Source organism: Phasianus colchicus, chromosome 4 (genome assembly GCF_987193195.1).
Source record: "Phasianus colchicus chromosome 4, bPhaCol1.hap1.1, whole genome shotgun sequence".
In the NCBI taxonomy this organism is placed as follows: domain Eukaryota; kingdom Metazoa; phylum Chordata; class Aves; order Galliformes; family Phasianidae; genus Phasianus; species Phasianus colchicus.
Genome location: NC_143439.1, coordinates 47,801,266 through 47,818,234, shown reverse-complemented (window position 1 = coordinate 47,818,234; position 16,969 = coordinate 47,801,266). Strand labels below are relative to the sequence as shown.

The following is a 16,969-nucleotide window of genomic DNA, read 5'->3' as shown; positions in this document are numbered from 1 at the left end:
CACTGCTACTTTGTCCTTCCAGGACAAGTAGAGTGTAAAAGTGATAGCTTTGATTTCAACCAACTTAAACTGTGCCCCTCCCCACTCAAAAAAAAAAACAAAAAAAACCAAGAACAATTACATAATTATTTATCATAGCTTATCTACAAGCCAACAGTTCTTTATGTTCGAAGTAAGATTATGAATTATTCTGTACATGCTTTAACGAAGACTACCCATAATGCAGCATTTAGAACTTTTCTTAGTAGTAGTAACCCACTTGAGTAATGCTCTAGTTTCCTTATACTTGATAATGCAAAGGGGGAAAATAATTTACAGTTCAAAAGGAAACCAAAATTAAAAAAAAAAAAAGTTCAGGTAGCAGACACTTATGTAATTTGGTTTATAACACTCCATAGCTGAGAAGGCTTATCATTCTGACTGGTTATGATGAAGCTTGCTACTTCATCAGAAAAGCAAAACGTGTGAATAGGCATTCACTTTTTTAAAAGTGTAAAAACATTAAAAATACAGCAGTACTTCTGGACTTAAGAACTGAAAAGCTTCATTACCTCTTACTACAGCTAGGAAGAAAATAAATATTTTACAAGAAAAAGGCTTTTTTTTTTTTTGTCTAATTACAGCATGGTTGTTGTATATCTGCTGTTAGTAGACCAGTATTTCCTTTCCTCTTCGAGATTACTGCATCTAGAATGCAGTAAACAAGTCCACTTAGTCCCACAACCTGACTACATTTCATTATTTTTAGCTGATGTCTGACAGATTTTAAAGCATTCTCTTTAGTGGGTTGTTTGTTTTTTTCCAAACACAGTTCTGTTTCAAATCCTAAATTTTTTCACATGGATAAATGATATCAGAAAACTACAGAATAAACTTTAAAGAACTGTATCTCAGTTATAAAATAAAATAAAATTAAAAAAAAGAGCAAATCTACAATGGTCTAACATGACACATTAAGACAAGTCAATGAAACATATCTCAATGAAGGCAAGAAACAAAACAGCATTTTTTCCATGTTAGTCAAATGTAGTCACTTACTGAAGAAAGTACTTTTTAATACTGATGTTAAACTTTTCTTCTGTTCTGAACTAAAACATTTCCTACTTTTTAAAACCTGCAAAACCAACAGTGTAAAAGTCTTTCAAGTTAGTGCACTGCAAGTTGTTACAGTAAATCAGTTTCACATTTTTTACTGTGAAAATGCTTTCAAGTTTGCTCACATGCAAGACATTTTTTGGAACAAATTAACAGAAAAAAAAACCATACATCTGAATATGTAGTTTAATTCCAGTGGAAACATGCATTGTTGTTCAGGGAAACCAGCTGTGATATTGATATGCAACCTCACAGTCACATTCTCACCCCCTAGGACAAACTGATATCAGTTTTCTGTCTTTCTCCTTTGCTCCCTATCTGAAGAAAAGACCTTTAAAACATTCCATGTCCTGTGGCTTCCTAACAATGCCAAGAGCATTTTTTACAGAGAAAAGAAAGTACAAAATACAATGATTAACATAAAAAAGTACAAAATACATTATTTACACGAGACAAAGCAACATTTCACTGAGTTATTACAACATATTAACTCACCTGCAGTGTTTCTATTTGTTTTCTGATACTGTTGTTAGATGGCATCTAAATAAAGCAATGTGAGACAGCAAAACATAACAAACATGAGAATGGGAGGCACATGCATGTTAGATGAAAAAAAGCACAAAAACAACAGATAGCTGTATACCAAGGACTCTATTCAGTAGAAATACTCTTTTTTCTATAGTGGCAAAAAATGTTCTTGTACATTCCTTCCTCTCCCTGTAAGATGTACAGATGCCAGAATCAATTTTCTGACAAATCTGCTAAAATTATTTTGTCTAAATACTAGTCTGAAAAGCAGGCAAAATGATCTTGCAATACTGACTTGTGTTACTGACTGCTGAAATTCAACACATTTAGCTCTCCTGAGCTTAAAGCTACAATGGCAACCCAGCTAACAGTGGATTAAGGTGAGAGCAGTATATGCCAAGGCACTCTATTTGGTAGCCTCTAGGTCTGAACCAATCCTTACTACTCACTTATCTGCTATTTGCAGTGGTCAAGACCCACAGCTATTTAAGCCTTCCTCATAGCAGTTAACAGCTTAGCAGCAGGAAAGAAAAAGAACTAACACCTTAGGCTGCATAGGTTGGGATGTTTTCTCCACAGGCTACAGCTGCTCTAAGGGTAACTAACAGGGCACGTGCTGAAACCAAGTGCAAACAGTTTACAAGTACAATAAATCTTGCTAGATCAGGATTCAGAGTACCTTCAGAGGTGTTATCAAGGACAATGTAGCTGCCAAATGAATTAACTGCACTGAAATACCGCCAAGTATGAACACAGTGCACCAGTTACAACAGAGGCTGTCAAGGTGTGAGATTTTACCCCACCAAAACAGGAGAGGGCTTAATTTTCTGCCAGCGAAGTGTGGTCACAGGGCATTCCTTGCCAGGCAAAAGAAAGTACTTGGCAGTCATCATGGAATGAACTGAGCACCATGAGTTCACAGCTTGTGTCACCTCTTCAGTCTATGCTCATTGTATAGCATTCTGTGGCAAGGCCTTGGTGTTATGACTGCTGCAGTTCTTAACTTCTCCATGTGACAGGGCTAGATGAAACTTTTCAGCACTCCAAACTATTTCCCAATAACTGTCAGCATTACTTCATTAAATAACATCAAAGATGCTGGAGATAATGGGTTTGGAATCCTGATTGCATTTTACATACTTAACTGCAAATAAATACCTTCGGTGACTAGCAAATGAGGAAATAAAACGGGGAAAGGGAAATCTAAAAGACTAAACTGCTGTGAAAATCAGATTTATAAATTAATGAGATTACTTATTACAGATTGCATGCATTTAATTAGCTTCAGAAACAAAGGAAAACATTCATTCACGAGACACAGGAGGACAGTAAAGGTGTAATTTTTAGGATTAACCTCAGAAAAGTTTCTGCATAAGCTAGGCACCTCCTCCCTCCACCCACACACACACAAAAAAAACCTATAGTATCTGATAGGCCAAATTAAAGCAACCCCAAAAACATCCTAAATAACTCATTGATGACAAAGCATCGGGACACTGTGAATTCTGAGTTGCAGAAATTCATATATAAAATTTCTGCTGAATAGAGCCTTACAATAAATGTGTTAAGCTGTTAGTAGTTAACAAAACTAAAAAAATATATAAAATGCATGCTACCAGTTGAACTCACTGGCTTTTATAGTTTTAATACATCCATTATCAGCAATGGACATTATGCCAGAAAAGTGCAATTCCTAGATTGTAAGAATTTTTTAAAAAGCTTTAAAACAAAAGCAAAAGAAGCCTCTGTAAGCAAAATAAACAACATAAAAAATCTAGGCAAATATTGCAAGAGAATGTTAGGTGAAAAAAATACAAAAACCCAACAAGCAACAGAAAAGTGTGGAAGATGTCATGAAAACAAAATGATCCTTAACAATCCAAGCAGCTAACCCTGTTTCCATTAGACTTCATGCTGGTTTATATGTTTTACTAATAAGCTTTGGAATCACCACTCATACCTAACCAGAATAAATAAAGGCCAATCAAAAAAAATTTATTAAAATTATCAAGATCAATGCTTAGGCAAAATCATGAACTATGTTAATCAGAATTATGGAAAGAATATATACAATAATTAATATTGTAAGTAACTTATGAAAAGAAATCCCTAATTTTTAAGCATCAAAATCTCCACATTTTATCAATCAACTTTTGTTTCCAATGCTAACAACTGAAGCCACATAGTTAAAGGGACACTGTAATTTTTATATGGAAAATATATATCACAAGCTGTAGACATTATTTATTTTCTGAACTAGAGATTCAATTTCTGTCCCTTCAGTAAATGAAGAGATAAATTATTTTCTCAGATGTAATCTTCACAAGAAAAATTACACTTTGTACTTTCTCTAGCAGATGACGGCATTTACTAGCAGATACTTCTGTAGATTTTGCTGAACAAAAATGAAGGCCCCCATGAGGGAGATATCCATTTCCAGAATTACATAATATCATAAGAGGTTTAGTATTAATGAAGACTTAAGACATTATTTTTTTTCTTTAATGACAGTGTCCTTTTAAATAGCTAATTGTATTTATTTGGCAGTAGGTGTCTGAGAAAATATTGGAACAAATGCTACTGATTTGCAACAGTTTCTGAATTGAAAAGGACTCTTACCTTTAGATGTGACAAACAGTTCTGCAGGAAAACGTGCCAGTTATTTAAAAAAAACTGTTTCTGACTGACACACAACAGGCAGGTGATCAATGGATACAAAGCCTATGAGTAGGGGGGAAAAAGAATCGATCAAATTGCTCTTAGCAGACCTCCCAAGTCTTGTACATCGAGAATGAGATAGAGCTGGTTCCTGCCTCAGGCTCTCACAGCAGCTAGGACTGGTCACCAGGTTACATTCTGCTGTAGCCTCTGCCCTGTACTAGGACGTGTCTGCTAGCCAGGAGTGGGTGTTGTAAGCTGTGTGCTGCACAGCTCACAGTGTAACACCAGGAGACCACAGTGGAGCTCATCTACCAAGGCCTGACCTCAAGGAAAGGCTGCTGGCAGATGTCACCCTTCTTACAATATTCGCTTTCCCTGCAATCATATGAGTCATTTCACAGGGTCTTCTGTGGTGGGAGAGGGAGCTGCCTTTGAAGGAAAAAAAAAGAACCTATCAGCTCAGTAAAAACTGAGGCAGACTTGAGGTTGTCAGACATTTTACTGCTCCTCAAGGTCTACTTTGATTAATCAAGAAAAACTAGCTTGATAATGGCTGTGAATATGCAAACTAGGACGATCTAGCTTTGCTTTTTTAACACAAGATTTTTAAAATGTAGTCATGGGGGAAGAAATCTGTAGAGATTTCTATCAGAAAGTAGTAATAAAATACTTTAGAAAAAGAAGAATAGATTACACGTGGAGGGGAAAAAAACAAGCAGAACAAGACTACTTAGCAGGCTGTTATTTTGCTGGTAAGTCTTGCCTGCCACTTCTATCTTTTAATTAGACATGATATAAATATATGAAGTCCTTGTATGCAAGTTCTTATCAGAAGAGTTATCAGGTTAAATAACACTGTGCTAAAATGAACTAAAACAAGAACAAGTATCAATTTCAAAACAATCTCATAAATGAGATAACAGCACCATAGCTTGCACAAAGAAACAGATAAATATCAAAGCAAATGCAATATATGTAGCATTAATTGGATTGTACTCAAACTGAAGAGTTCAGATTGAAATTAATACAGCTTTTAACATAAGATAATGTATTAGCTTAAAAGCCTATGATGAACAAAATGGAGAAGTTGAAATATTTCTTTAAAATACCAGCGAATGCTTCTTTCTTGAACTCAAGTCAAAGGTAGTCTGATAAAGCATCTCCACAAAATTTTTCAAACATGGCACATTCACTTCATTTTTAACAGCCTATTAAAAAAAATACACACATAAATTGATTTAAAATTTTATAAAGAATGTTCATGGAATTTAAGAACATTCAAAAGTTAAATCTCACGTTGGCTAAGCATTTGATAACAGTCTGAAATATAAACAAAAGTGTAATGAACTATCACCACAGCTACATAAGTTACAAAACAACCAACTACAAAACATTATTTTAAAAACCTGGTTTGTTTTCCATACTTAAAGAAAAGAATGTAAAATAGTTAGCTGCCATATAATAAATAAAACTACACTGAAAGTACGATTTAATATATTTCAAAAATAACAACCATTACTTTTTCATTGTTCCCCTTTTTCAGTGCTCCCCTTTTCTTTTATATCTCCCAATTATGAAAAACTGAAAACTTGAAAGAAATGACACACAGATTACTAGGCAATCAACAACACCAGAGGTCTTCGTACAGTCTGCACAATTAATGAAGGAGATGAACACACCTCTGCATTTTTATTACCCAATCCATTCTTGGATTCAAAACAGCCTTCTCCCCACTCCCCTCATCTTTTACACTTCTCTCTGGATGCCTCTTATAATCAATTTAAGTGTAATTTTGATCTACTACTCTATTCTTTGTTTTGTTCTTTCTTTCTTTTCCCGTATTTATTGAATTCTGGCCTGTTTTGTTTGGTTTGGTTGGTTTTTTATTTTGTTTTTGTATGTTTGTTTCGTTTTGCTTTTCTGGAAGAAATTATCTATAAAAGTAAGTTTGGTAATTGCATGTTCTTTACAACACTGCAGAAGCAAACATACTTATTTTCATTTTGTATTTTTAGACAGTGAAAGGTGAAAGTGATTTCGCCATTTCTCCAGTTTACCCAATATAAGCATTTAATATATGTATATATACAATTTTTATTTATTTATTTATTTATTTTTAGTTTTTTATTACAGAAATAAGAGTTATTAAAAGATATGTCCAAATTGCTAAGAAGAATCTCAACACATTCATGGTGCAGAGACATAAAAAAAAACCAAAATACTGTATACTGCAAAGTGTAAAAAAGACATTTTTAAAGAACTTTTGTCATGTGTCCAAATTATTTCTCTTTTGCTATTCTTAAGATCTAAGTTGTTTGGTATTTCCCCTAGTGTCACTTTATAAATTGGAGCCAGTTGTTGCCAACACCTCATTGCTGCTTTCGGATATAACCTTGAGCTGATAGATCAACTTTAACTTCCCCTCTGTAAAATATTCATTCATCCATTATACCTGGAGGGTCCACATCCGGTTGTATTTTTTAAAAACACCTAAATGACTCAGCAGGAGAATGACAGTAACAAAGTCATAATGCTGAAATCCAATAGCTTACTCACTAGTGATTTTCTGTACCCAAGATAACAGCAAATCCACATTCAGTTCTTCCCCCTACTTGAAAAGATTCAAATTTGCATCTCACGTAGAGAATGACTAACCCTCTCAACTCTATTTCCACCTGAAATGGGGTTCTCAGCTTCTGTTTAAGAAGCGTCATTTGTATCAAATGATTAAAGATTCAGTGAGTCAGAAAGAAAGAAAGATCAAGACACCCTCACCAACTGCGGAAAGCACTGACTCAGCCACTATTTGTAGGAAGTGATCCACACAAAGCACAGCTGATGTACGTGCCTCTGTGACTATCACAGACTAGTTCCAATTCCAATGCTGCCTCCCTCTGATCAATAAACGTGTTTTTTACTATTTAAATGACAATTTTGTAAACTAAAAGTCATATTTACCTAAATGCTAAGTACTTTCCCTATTCACTACTCACTTGACCTGTCAAGCAACTACGCAATTCAAAATGACAAATGCATCTACCTCGCATCAAGTGAGGTCATTCTTCTCTAGAAAAGAGAAGAAATTAAGTAAGACTAAAACTTTAGTCAATAAACATCACAACATTACTATCAACACCACATCTCTGTGGTCATGGCTTAAAATGAAATATCACCTCCATTTTAATATATATTTTTTAAAGTTCCAAAGTTAAGAAATCCAGAGAAGATGAACATATCCTTGCAGGTCAAGACAAGACAGATACACTTGAAAGAGAAAGTAGAGGTCAAAGATATTCTTCTATGCTAAATTTTTTCTTCTTCCATTGGAGCTCACACTCTCCCTACCTGACTGTAAAAATGTTATATATATCAGTTTATTCTAGAAAGAACTTAGAGATTTCAGCTAAAAAGAAAGTCAGTGAGATCTCAAAATAAACAAAACATTAAATACATGAAATTTCAGTCTTTTAGAACAAGTATAACATCACAGTGTTGTGACAAAAGAGTCAAGAAAATAAGTGTTAAAACGTCCTGAAAATACATGGGAAAATCTGCAAATTGTACCAACAAACTTCCCTTCAAAAGTTTACGTAGGTGCTCATAAGTAATTTACTCAGTAGCATTTTTAGATATGTAAAAATGCAATATAATGAAGGTCATTGGAAGCAATTTTATAATGAGAGCTCAACTGTAAAAAAGGAAAATGGCAGGAGGAAAAAAAAATACTTACAGCAGCCACAGGGATAAGAATTTCCACAAACAAACCAGCAAGTGCATGTTTTATGTCTTTATCTTTTACTTCCAGGAAGTACTGGGCACATTCCTTTGTGATGAAGAATTAAAAAAAAGATTTTGAAAAAAGAAAAAAGACATAGAAATGTCATTATACCATAAATATTGCTCACAGTAACACATCAATTACTAGTTCAAATTTTGAAAACAATTGGTCTTACTTTCTGTAATAATAACAACTTACAAAAGATTGGAAACTTTAAATGCCTTTTGGCCAGGAACAAGTAAAAACTTGAAAGGGGATGTTTTTTCTATTCAGAATAAAAAAAGATGCACATTTTTCTTCTACTTGCAAAAAATAAATGCTTATCTTACACTGAAATCATTATAAACTAACATTTTACATTTTTATGTACTCGTTTGAATTTCCAAGGTGACTTTGACACAAGGATGCAAAAACAATTTTACAGAGGAATAAATATCCACACACCTGTATGCACACTTCACTGTACAAAACTTGAAAGAAACTGAACTATCCAGTCGTGCGGTAGATTTCTCAGGACTAATGTCAAGGTCAATGGTTGTTAAACAGCTAAACAATTTTTCAATCCACAGTCAATAGAAGCAAATAAAGATTCAAATTCTCTCTGAGAATGAAGTGTTTTTCAAACAGAAGTGCTTCTTGGTATCTCAGCCATTTAAAAAAAGAAGATATCTTAAGAAACTTCTTTTTCAAACTACTTTCATAAAGAAATAAAAATAGTAGATTGCTACCTATCTCCATTTAGTCTCAAACAATTTCATGTATTACAGGTTAGCCGCAATACTGCGACAACTCAGAATGGGTTCTCATTATGGTAGGTAGGTATTCATAAACCATAGAGAAGCAAATGATTCATGCATCTGAGGACTCTGAAACTAACAGAAAAGGATGAAGGATGACACAACTGAGTTAACTGATTGCAGTAAGTACTGTTGCACTTTCATGATCTAAACAACCAAAATACAGCTTAATTGAGTTTGCTGTGACTTTTGATTACCTGCATGAACTGAAATGATGCTTCAAAATCCTCCACAGGATACATCTTTACTCGAAAAAACTTCATTCCCATAATTAAACTGATGATGCTTTGTACTACATGAGGACTCTGTTCTTTTTGCCGCAGTTCTTTTAACTCAGTGACAAACTTCTTCCTAACAGCTTGAAACCTGAACAAGGGATATAAATTGCATTTATTTGCATTTTCTTTTACATGAAATCCTTAATTCGGAACTAATGTCTTTATTCTGTAACTGATATCAGCATCCACAGTAAATTAAAAACAAAGATGAACCCTGATACTTAAAAGCTAGGCATTTCAAGAATGATTACCACATTGGAATACACTTGTTAACAGAACAACTACTGACAGATAGCCAGCCTCTTTTCTCTGCATCTTCAAGTTGATTAATTGTTGTACTAAAGTAAAGATTATGCCTTGATTTGTTCAATCTACTGTGTTAGAACATGAGGAACGTACATCACTCTACATTATTTGTTATTGAGGCCACTAACAAATGCTGCAACATTAAATACCTTTCAACTCTACTATCATTTTCCCCAAGAAGAGTCAGAGATTGAACTTACTTTGATTGAGCAAGAACCCCTGTCACTTCTGCATATAAGTCTGCAATAATATGCACGTTCCCAGTGTTGGTTCCTGAATATCTAAAAGAAGGAAAGAAAAAGATGACATTCCATATCCTGTAATATTACCATAAAAACAATGAAATTCATAAATAAAAAGCATAGGTGGCATTTGGGCACAAATTGGACAAGTTTCATCTGAACATGAGAAAGAACTTCTTTACATTGCAAGTGATAGCACTGGAACAGGCTGCACAGAGAAGTTGCGGAGTCTCTTTCTCCGGAGATATTTAAAACCTACATAGACACTATGCTGTGCAACCTGCTCTCGGGAATCTGCTTTAGCAGGGTGTTGGAGTAGATGACATTCAGAGGTCTCTTCCAAACCCTATGATTCTTTGACTCTGTGTAAAATAGTGTTGTTTCGTTGATCAGACACACTGTGCACAGGAAGTTAGTAGATACTATCGTTATCTAACTCGATCCTCTTTTCTGGCTCTGGTTGGCTATGTAAATCATTCTATGCAAAATTAACTCTATTATTATTATTACATCTAACAAAGCTGTGCTCTTTCAAGATATGTGTTCAGTTTTAAATTATCAATCATTGCTCCTTTACAATATTATCGCCAATGTGTTACATTGAAGCAATTAAATGGGAACAGCTACCACAGTGAAGCACAGGCTGAAAATATATACAAAACAAACGTATAGTATGCAGACGAAACTCACCCTTCCTTATGTTTAAAGTGCTTAAAAGCCAAGTTTAGAACTTCATGTACTAAAGGATCTGGCACTGGATGAACAGGTATCTGAAACAAAAGTGTTTTGTACAGGTAAGTAACTATGCAAATATGTGTGTGGATGTATGTATGAAGTGCATAAATAGGACTGTGAGGCGTCCTGCAAAAACATTTCCTACTCTCATCAGAGCACAAATCCTCTGCTGGCATATGAGGCCAACCTCATTCCGCAAGACATGAACATTTACACAACCTAAAATATTAAAATTAAAGCAATATTGGTGACCATATAAGACTTGCTGCAAATGCGAATAGACAAAACAATAAATCTTCCTAACATTAAGTAACAATTAGGTGACTGTTGAAAAGGTCCTTTTTAAAAACAAAGCAAAACAAAGAAGCAGTGGTTCTCTAACACCACTACTTTCCTCGGTTTCAAAAGAAAACAGCTGACTGAAAAACACAAATGTATTTTTGAAATACATAAAAGATTACTCTCTTGACTACAAAAAGTGAAGCATTTATTGCTTGAGAATTTCATATGCTTCTGTGTAAATAAAGCTATTTATTCAAGAATTTGTGGTTACTGGAACAGGCTGTTTACATGGATATATAATACAATGAGTAATATGCAGTCATTTAAGTAAGATTTTTGTTCCTACACAGGTCATGCCCGTAACCCTCTCTCCACTTGCTCTGTACTTATTACAGAAGAGGCTGGATCATAATCCTTGCATGCTATATACCCAGTTTCTAAGAATCAAACAATGACAAGGCTTCCAGGAAGATAGGCAGGATTAAATGTGAATGTAAATATGCTTATTGATAGAAAGCTATCCTTTCGACACTTTGACTGCCTAAATGCAAACTACATGACAGACAAAACATACTTCCTTCAGTTAACCATTAAGACTACATTAAATGAAGGATTCTCTGTGACATAGCTTGGTTCAGTGGCTCACTGAAGTACCTTCCCAGAGAAAAATATCCTTACCAGGGCTCTTAAGAAAGAAAATCTGGGCATGGTGGGTGGAAAGCAGGCAGTACCTCTAACTGTGACTTGTGAATGCATTTTAATGCAGAGAGAATCCTGACCCTTAGCTTGCAGAGGTGATCTGGGATAAGAACTTCTGCAGAATTTAAAGATCAAACAAAATAATACAAAATACAAAATACTGAGCATCTAGATCATTAGCCACGTAGATGTCTGTTTCCTTTGTTTCTACAGATGACTGGGAAAGGGATTTAGACAAATAATTTCTCTAAAAGAAGAAATACAGCCAAAACACTGAGATAATTGCACATTTAGAAGTTCAAGATATAGAGAATCCCGACTAAAAAGAAAGTAACCATCAAAACTACATCAGAATTTCTGTTCAGAACTTTCTTCCGTGTTCCAAAAGACTGAAGAATAAGCACTGAATTAGTTGACTCCAGAAAAAACACTTATCTGTATTACATGTGTAAAAGGTGCACCAAGAACTACAAGAGTCACTATGGAAGATGTAGCTCAGGCTCTTTTCAGATCAAAAATTTGGCACCTCTCCTGAAATCTGGACCCATTAGCAACACACATGCTACTCTACAGAAAAACTGAAACCAGTTCAGAATGTAGCAAATGCTCACATAATCTATTCCATTTCCCTTTTATTTCCAGCACTGATAGAAAAACTGAAGCAGGTAGGGAACATGAACAATTTATTTATTTACTTTCTGTAAAACACTAACACATAAGAGTTCAGTCATTTTAATACTGTTGTTTAACTTGTTGCTGTGTTTGCAGCATAAGAATTTCCCTTTAGATGACTGGTTGGTTTATCAGCAAAGGATTGACAGCTCTGAATTGTGTTTCACTATTTTCATTTTTCCCTGTACCACAAACATGCCATACACAACCACATAAGCACAATTTTCCTACAAATTATCTGCAAATTAAGCCATGCCCTTTTTTTTACTTAATACAGAAAGCCAATTAATTTTCATATACCTACACACAAAAGACACAAAATATATGAGCAAACTTCCTGTTTCAACTACTTAACTCTGCTTTCAAATACTTTATTATTTTTTTCTCCTTTCAAATGTATAAGAAAAAAGGCTGCTACTTGAAGCCAAACTCTGCTATCTTATGCATATACCAATGCAAATTTTATATTAACAAAACTTGTGCATGTGCTACATTAGCAAAAGGCAAAATAAAATTACATAACCCTTCCAATTTAAAGAGATGTGACATTTTAATCTTACTATTCAACAACCTCACACTGTATTTCAGAAGTGTCTAAGCACACAAAAGGTGATGAATGCGAATAAAATGTTATTTTTACAATTTTACTTTTTATACTGCATTAGCAGTTTTGGCTTGGCAGATCCAAGAAATGAACTGAGATAAGGCAGGGCATAATTACAACCTTACATCTGCTGATCTTAGGTATGCTCCAGTTTTCTATATAGAATTTTAGAGGAGGTGACTAAAACTGAGATGAAAAAACAATAATTAAAAGAAATATGTCAAAGAGCTTACCTGTTTTAGAACCTCTATTAAAACTAAACAAAAAATGAAATCTACAGCTAAGTCCCTCCTTTCAAGTAGATAGTCTCTTTCACGTTGTTGGTCATCCCTAAAATAAAATTAAATAAATAAAATCAAGAACATACATATCATATACAACTAATCACAAATATTACAGAGGAGCACACATATCTTCCATGCAATCATAGTGAAACACAAGTATAAATGCTTAGAAAGACTTTATAGTTTGCTGCACCACTAAAATCCCAAACTCTCTTGAAAGGACCTGCCAACAACCAAAAAAACCCCTAAAGGGAACAAACTAGCTTGAAGTGATCAGGGTGTAACTTTCTTCTTTGTATCATCCACAAAATTAAGTCATTTTGTGGATATCAATCACATAGTTAAATGCAGCATCTCGAAACATCTTCCTCCTCTGCAGATTTAGTCACTGATAGATCAAAATATAAAATGTTTGTCAAAAAATAAACAGACAAACAAAAAAACCCACCAAACACAAAGCACACTTAGATTTTCTTACAAGACACACAAAAATTAAGCAGATTTTGCAAGGAAAAGTCTTACCCCTTTGATTTTGTGCTAGATCGAGGTCTGTATTCATAGGATTCATCTTCCGTTCCATTTTGACGCCTGTACCAATCAAACAAGGTGCGTAACAAGGAGGGGAGACAGTGCTCTGCTACTGAGCTCATAGAGCTTATCAACTGAAAAAAATAAGAAAAACTGTTTACCATGACAAAGCAATCAGATTTAAGTATATACCTGTTCTATTTAAATAGATCTATAATCATTCTTTCAGACTGGTGTTTGACATTGTCTTATAAAGGATATAAGGATATACAAGGATATAGTAAAATTTCACAAAGCAGCAGCATCACGTATAATTTCATCTTGGAGAACAATAGTAAATATAACACAAAGTTAAGCAACATGACAAATATAAGTAGGCAAATTACTCTGAAGCTCATGGGGATCATAAAACTCCAAATTTATACAGAATGCCCATGTGAAACCACTGAGAAAACAACAGATATTTTATGAAGTCCCTGAATCCTACTATATGCATTTCTGAAGAATCATAGAACCACAGAATGGGCTGGGTTGAGAAGGACCTCAAAGATCACCTACTTTCAATCCCTCTGCTATTAGCAGGGTTGCCAACCACCAAACCAGGCTGCCCAGAGCCACATCCAGCCTTGTCTTGCCTACCTTTAAATTATGACAGATAAAAGATGACCTTTCTAAAATGAACAAGTATGTAATTGTGAAAAACGTGCTTTTTTTGTTATAATGGAAACAGTAATAATAAAAATGAACTTATTTTTAATATTCTAACTCCATGTTTAATACACTTGTCTGCCTAGATCTCAAGTTATATTTATTTTCAGTCTAACTCCAACTCCCCTTTCAGGAAAGCAAACATAGTGAAACAGTGTCAGTAAAAGGCATCAGAGAAGGAAGTCCTTAAAATAATATGAAATTTGAATTATCTGCACTTCTTTTAACTTAAACTAACAGAACTTTTCTGTGCCCAAGCATGGAGGGGAGAATGACTGCAGAAAGATGGTACCAAGCAGCTAGAAGCCCCAATCAGGAGGCAGTGGGAAGCCAGTCAGTTGCTAGAACTGTGGCTGGGAAAGGAAAGTAACCACATTGTTCCCAAATGCCACACACTGATTACCTCTTGCAACTTTCAAACGAGAGATTTTGATAGAAGTCATCCCCTTGCTATAACTTACATATTTCCCACTATTCAATACTCCAGAAACCTAAGATAATGTCAGTATCACAGTTTTTTTGCCCTCATTTAAGGTATCCTGCTTTTTCAGTTTTGGGAAAGGGATGGGGAGAAGTCAACCATAGGGAAACCTCAGAACAATCTTTCAGCTATCAGAAAACTTTACTCAACTAGTTATCCATGTTACAGGAATTAAGCAGAATTCCCGACTCTCTGTAAAAAAAATTTCTCATGGAGAACAGGTCTGAAAATTTTTGTCAGAAAAATAACAATAGTGTTCTGACAACAAACATCATGAAAGAACAAAAAAAGAATTCAGACACATATACGAAACCGGCATTTCTTCTTATTAAGTATTACATTTTTAGAAAAATTAGATTATTTCTATATCACATAATTTCAAAAGTTGTATGCCATATTTTTTCTAGTTTTCTGCACTCAGCTTATTTGCAAAATCTATGTGTAGCTTAATATGCAAATACTAGCAATTAATAAAAATATCCTGAGAAAGACTTGTAGGGGGAAAATTGTAGAAAAAATAAATAATACTGATGATTTACAGATTTCCACAGATGACCCCAGTAATTCAGATCATTTTGCCCTTGGTTAGCTTTAAAATAAAAATACTATAGGTACCAAAAAACTTCAGCTACCTCCTTCCTAAACCATTTTCCTTGCTTGTGAGTTAACCTTCACTTTGAAGATAAAAGCCTCAGAATACTTTAGATTAGAAATTATTAGAAGCCTACATAAGATTTACTGGGGAAGAGGTTTTGGAAAATAAACTTATACATCAGATGTCATTTGCCAGTATCTGTTTTTCTTTTGGAAGGCAGGAAAAGAAAGAGGAGCATGAATGGCTCTTAACCGAACAGCAGTCAGATCCACAGACTTAGGTGCAATACCTACATCACAGGAATAATGGAAGCTTGTACAGTTGCAGTAACAGAAGATACAAACAGAATATTGCAATTCATACAGTAAGAGGCTACTAAAAAACAGTTAAGAAAAGCAACATGTAATTAATGGGGCACTATTTGTGGAGCTGCTGCTCCATAGCTAGGAAGAGGTTACAGGACAAAAACATGCCTGAGTTATGAAAGAAGCACAGACAGTAAACATGAATAAATTCAGCAGTTATTCCAGGTGTAGATCAGTTAACCAAGTGAAACATAATAGCTTTACAGTGACATTATGCACTCAGAAAAGAATGAAGTTACACCCTGTATCTGTCTTCTGCTATAGAATCAGAAAGCATCAAGTAACTGAAATCAACATTATTTGCTTGTAAAAGCCAAACCCCCAAACATGGAAGAACAAAGCAATTTAGGCGTAATACACAAAGCTAGGAATACACAATCTTTTTGTCCAAACATGTTCAACATGTTATCTTCAGCAGTTTTCACTGTCATTTTCAGACAACTAACCTTCTATTTCTTATCATCATGGAAAATAAACTCTTACGTGTTTGTTCGTTTTTTTTTTTTTGCTTCTCCTCTATGCTTGTTTCTAACAACTCTGGTCTGGTAACCAACCTTGAGGGTCTAAATCTTCTAAAGCCAACTGAGGCACTCCAATAGGGATGCTCTAACCCACCCCAACACTGTGTAGCAGAAACACAGGCCACCTTAATCCTACATGAATCGCCTTCCATGGCATGCCTCCTACCTGATCAAACTGAAGATCTTCACCTCTTTGAAGAGATCTGGACAAGAGCTTTTCCTGGAAGAGAAGTAAAAAGAAATATAAACCTCATAATGCAATTCACCAAAGATAAGATTCTTTCTTTTCCAGTTATATCACAGAACAAAGAAATAACATTTAATGTGAATACTTGCATTATTTTTTAGCTAAAGCTATTTCTGAAGACGTGAAGTGCTCAAAAGAAACTGAGCAGAGATCCAAAGTTAATTCAGCAGCACAGCAGTAATAATACTAGTCATTAATAATACTAGCAAACAGAAAAATCTCAAACAACTGTCCCCAGCAGCAGACCCCACAGAAATGTGCTCTATGGAGGCAGTTGGCAAGGTGGGCTGGGCTGGGCTGTGGAGAAAAGCCATTCCCCTCCGACCTCCGTCTTGCTAAAGTGATCTATTGCTCAGTCCACTGCTAGTCTGCTCTTTCCCTGAACAGCAAATGAAAAGAGCTAGAAACCAAGTCCAGGAAAAGGAGTATGTCAATAGTAGTTTCCTTCATAAAGTACAGAAAATGCAATATTAATGGGACTTAATTACAATATTTCATTGCTACCAGTACCAGAAAGTATACCGTTCTGTTAAAAGCAAAATTCAATTATATTCATGACAAAA

The 16,969-nt window shown here is 34.7% G+C and overlaps 1 protein-coding gene across 11 annotated transcripts in view; it reads right to left on the bottom strand.

The window, feature by feature from the left end:
* The window catches only part of FRYL (FRY like transcription coactivator), a 158,008-nt gene that overhangs the window by 68,003 nt on the left and 73,036 nt on the right, over nucleotides 1–16,969 (bottom strand). For 9 of the 11 annotated variants that reach the window (XM_090139463.1, XM_090139464.1, XM_090139461.1 and 6 more), the window contains 10 exons: nucleotides 16,326–16,379; nucleotides 13,484–13,623; nucleotides 12,911–13,007; nucleotides 10,376–10,455; nucleotides 9,644–9,724; nucleotides 9,057–9,225; nucleotides 8,015–8,107; nucleotides 5,394–5,492; nucleotides 4,243–4,344; nucleotides 1,591–1,635 (listed from right to left, as the gene is read on the bottom strand). In XM_090139463.1, coding sequence (XP_089995589.1) covers nucleotides 1,591–1,635; nucleotides 4,243–4,344; nucleotides 5,394–5,492; nucleotides 8,015–8,107; nucleotides 9,057–9,225; nucleotides 9,644–9,724; nucleotides 10,376–10,455; nucleotides 12,911–13,007; nucleotides 13,484–13,623; nucleotides 16,326–16,379 — 960 coding nt within the window. The remainder of the gene's footprint in view (nucleotides 1–1,590; nucleotides 1,636–4,242; nucleotides 4,345–5,393; nucleotides 5,493–8,014; nucleotides 8,108–9,056; nucleotides 9,226–9,643; nucleotides 9,725–10,375; nucleotides 10,456–12,910; nucleotides 13,008–13,483; nucleotides 13,624–16,325; nucleotides 16,380–16,969) is intronic. The other 2 variants (XM_090139466.1, XM_090139467.1) reach the window with 1 other exon arrangement.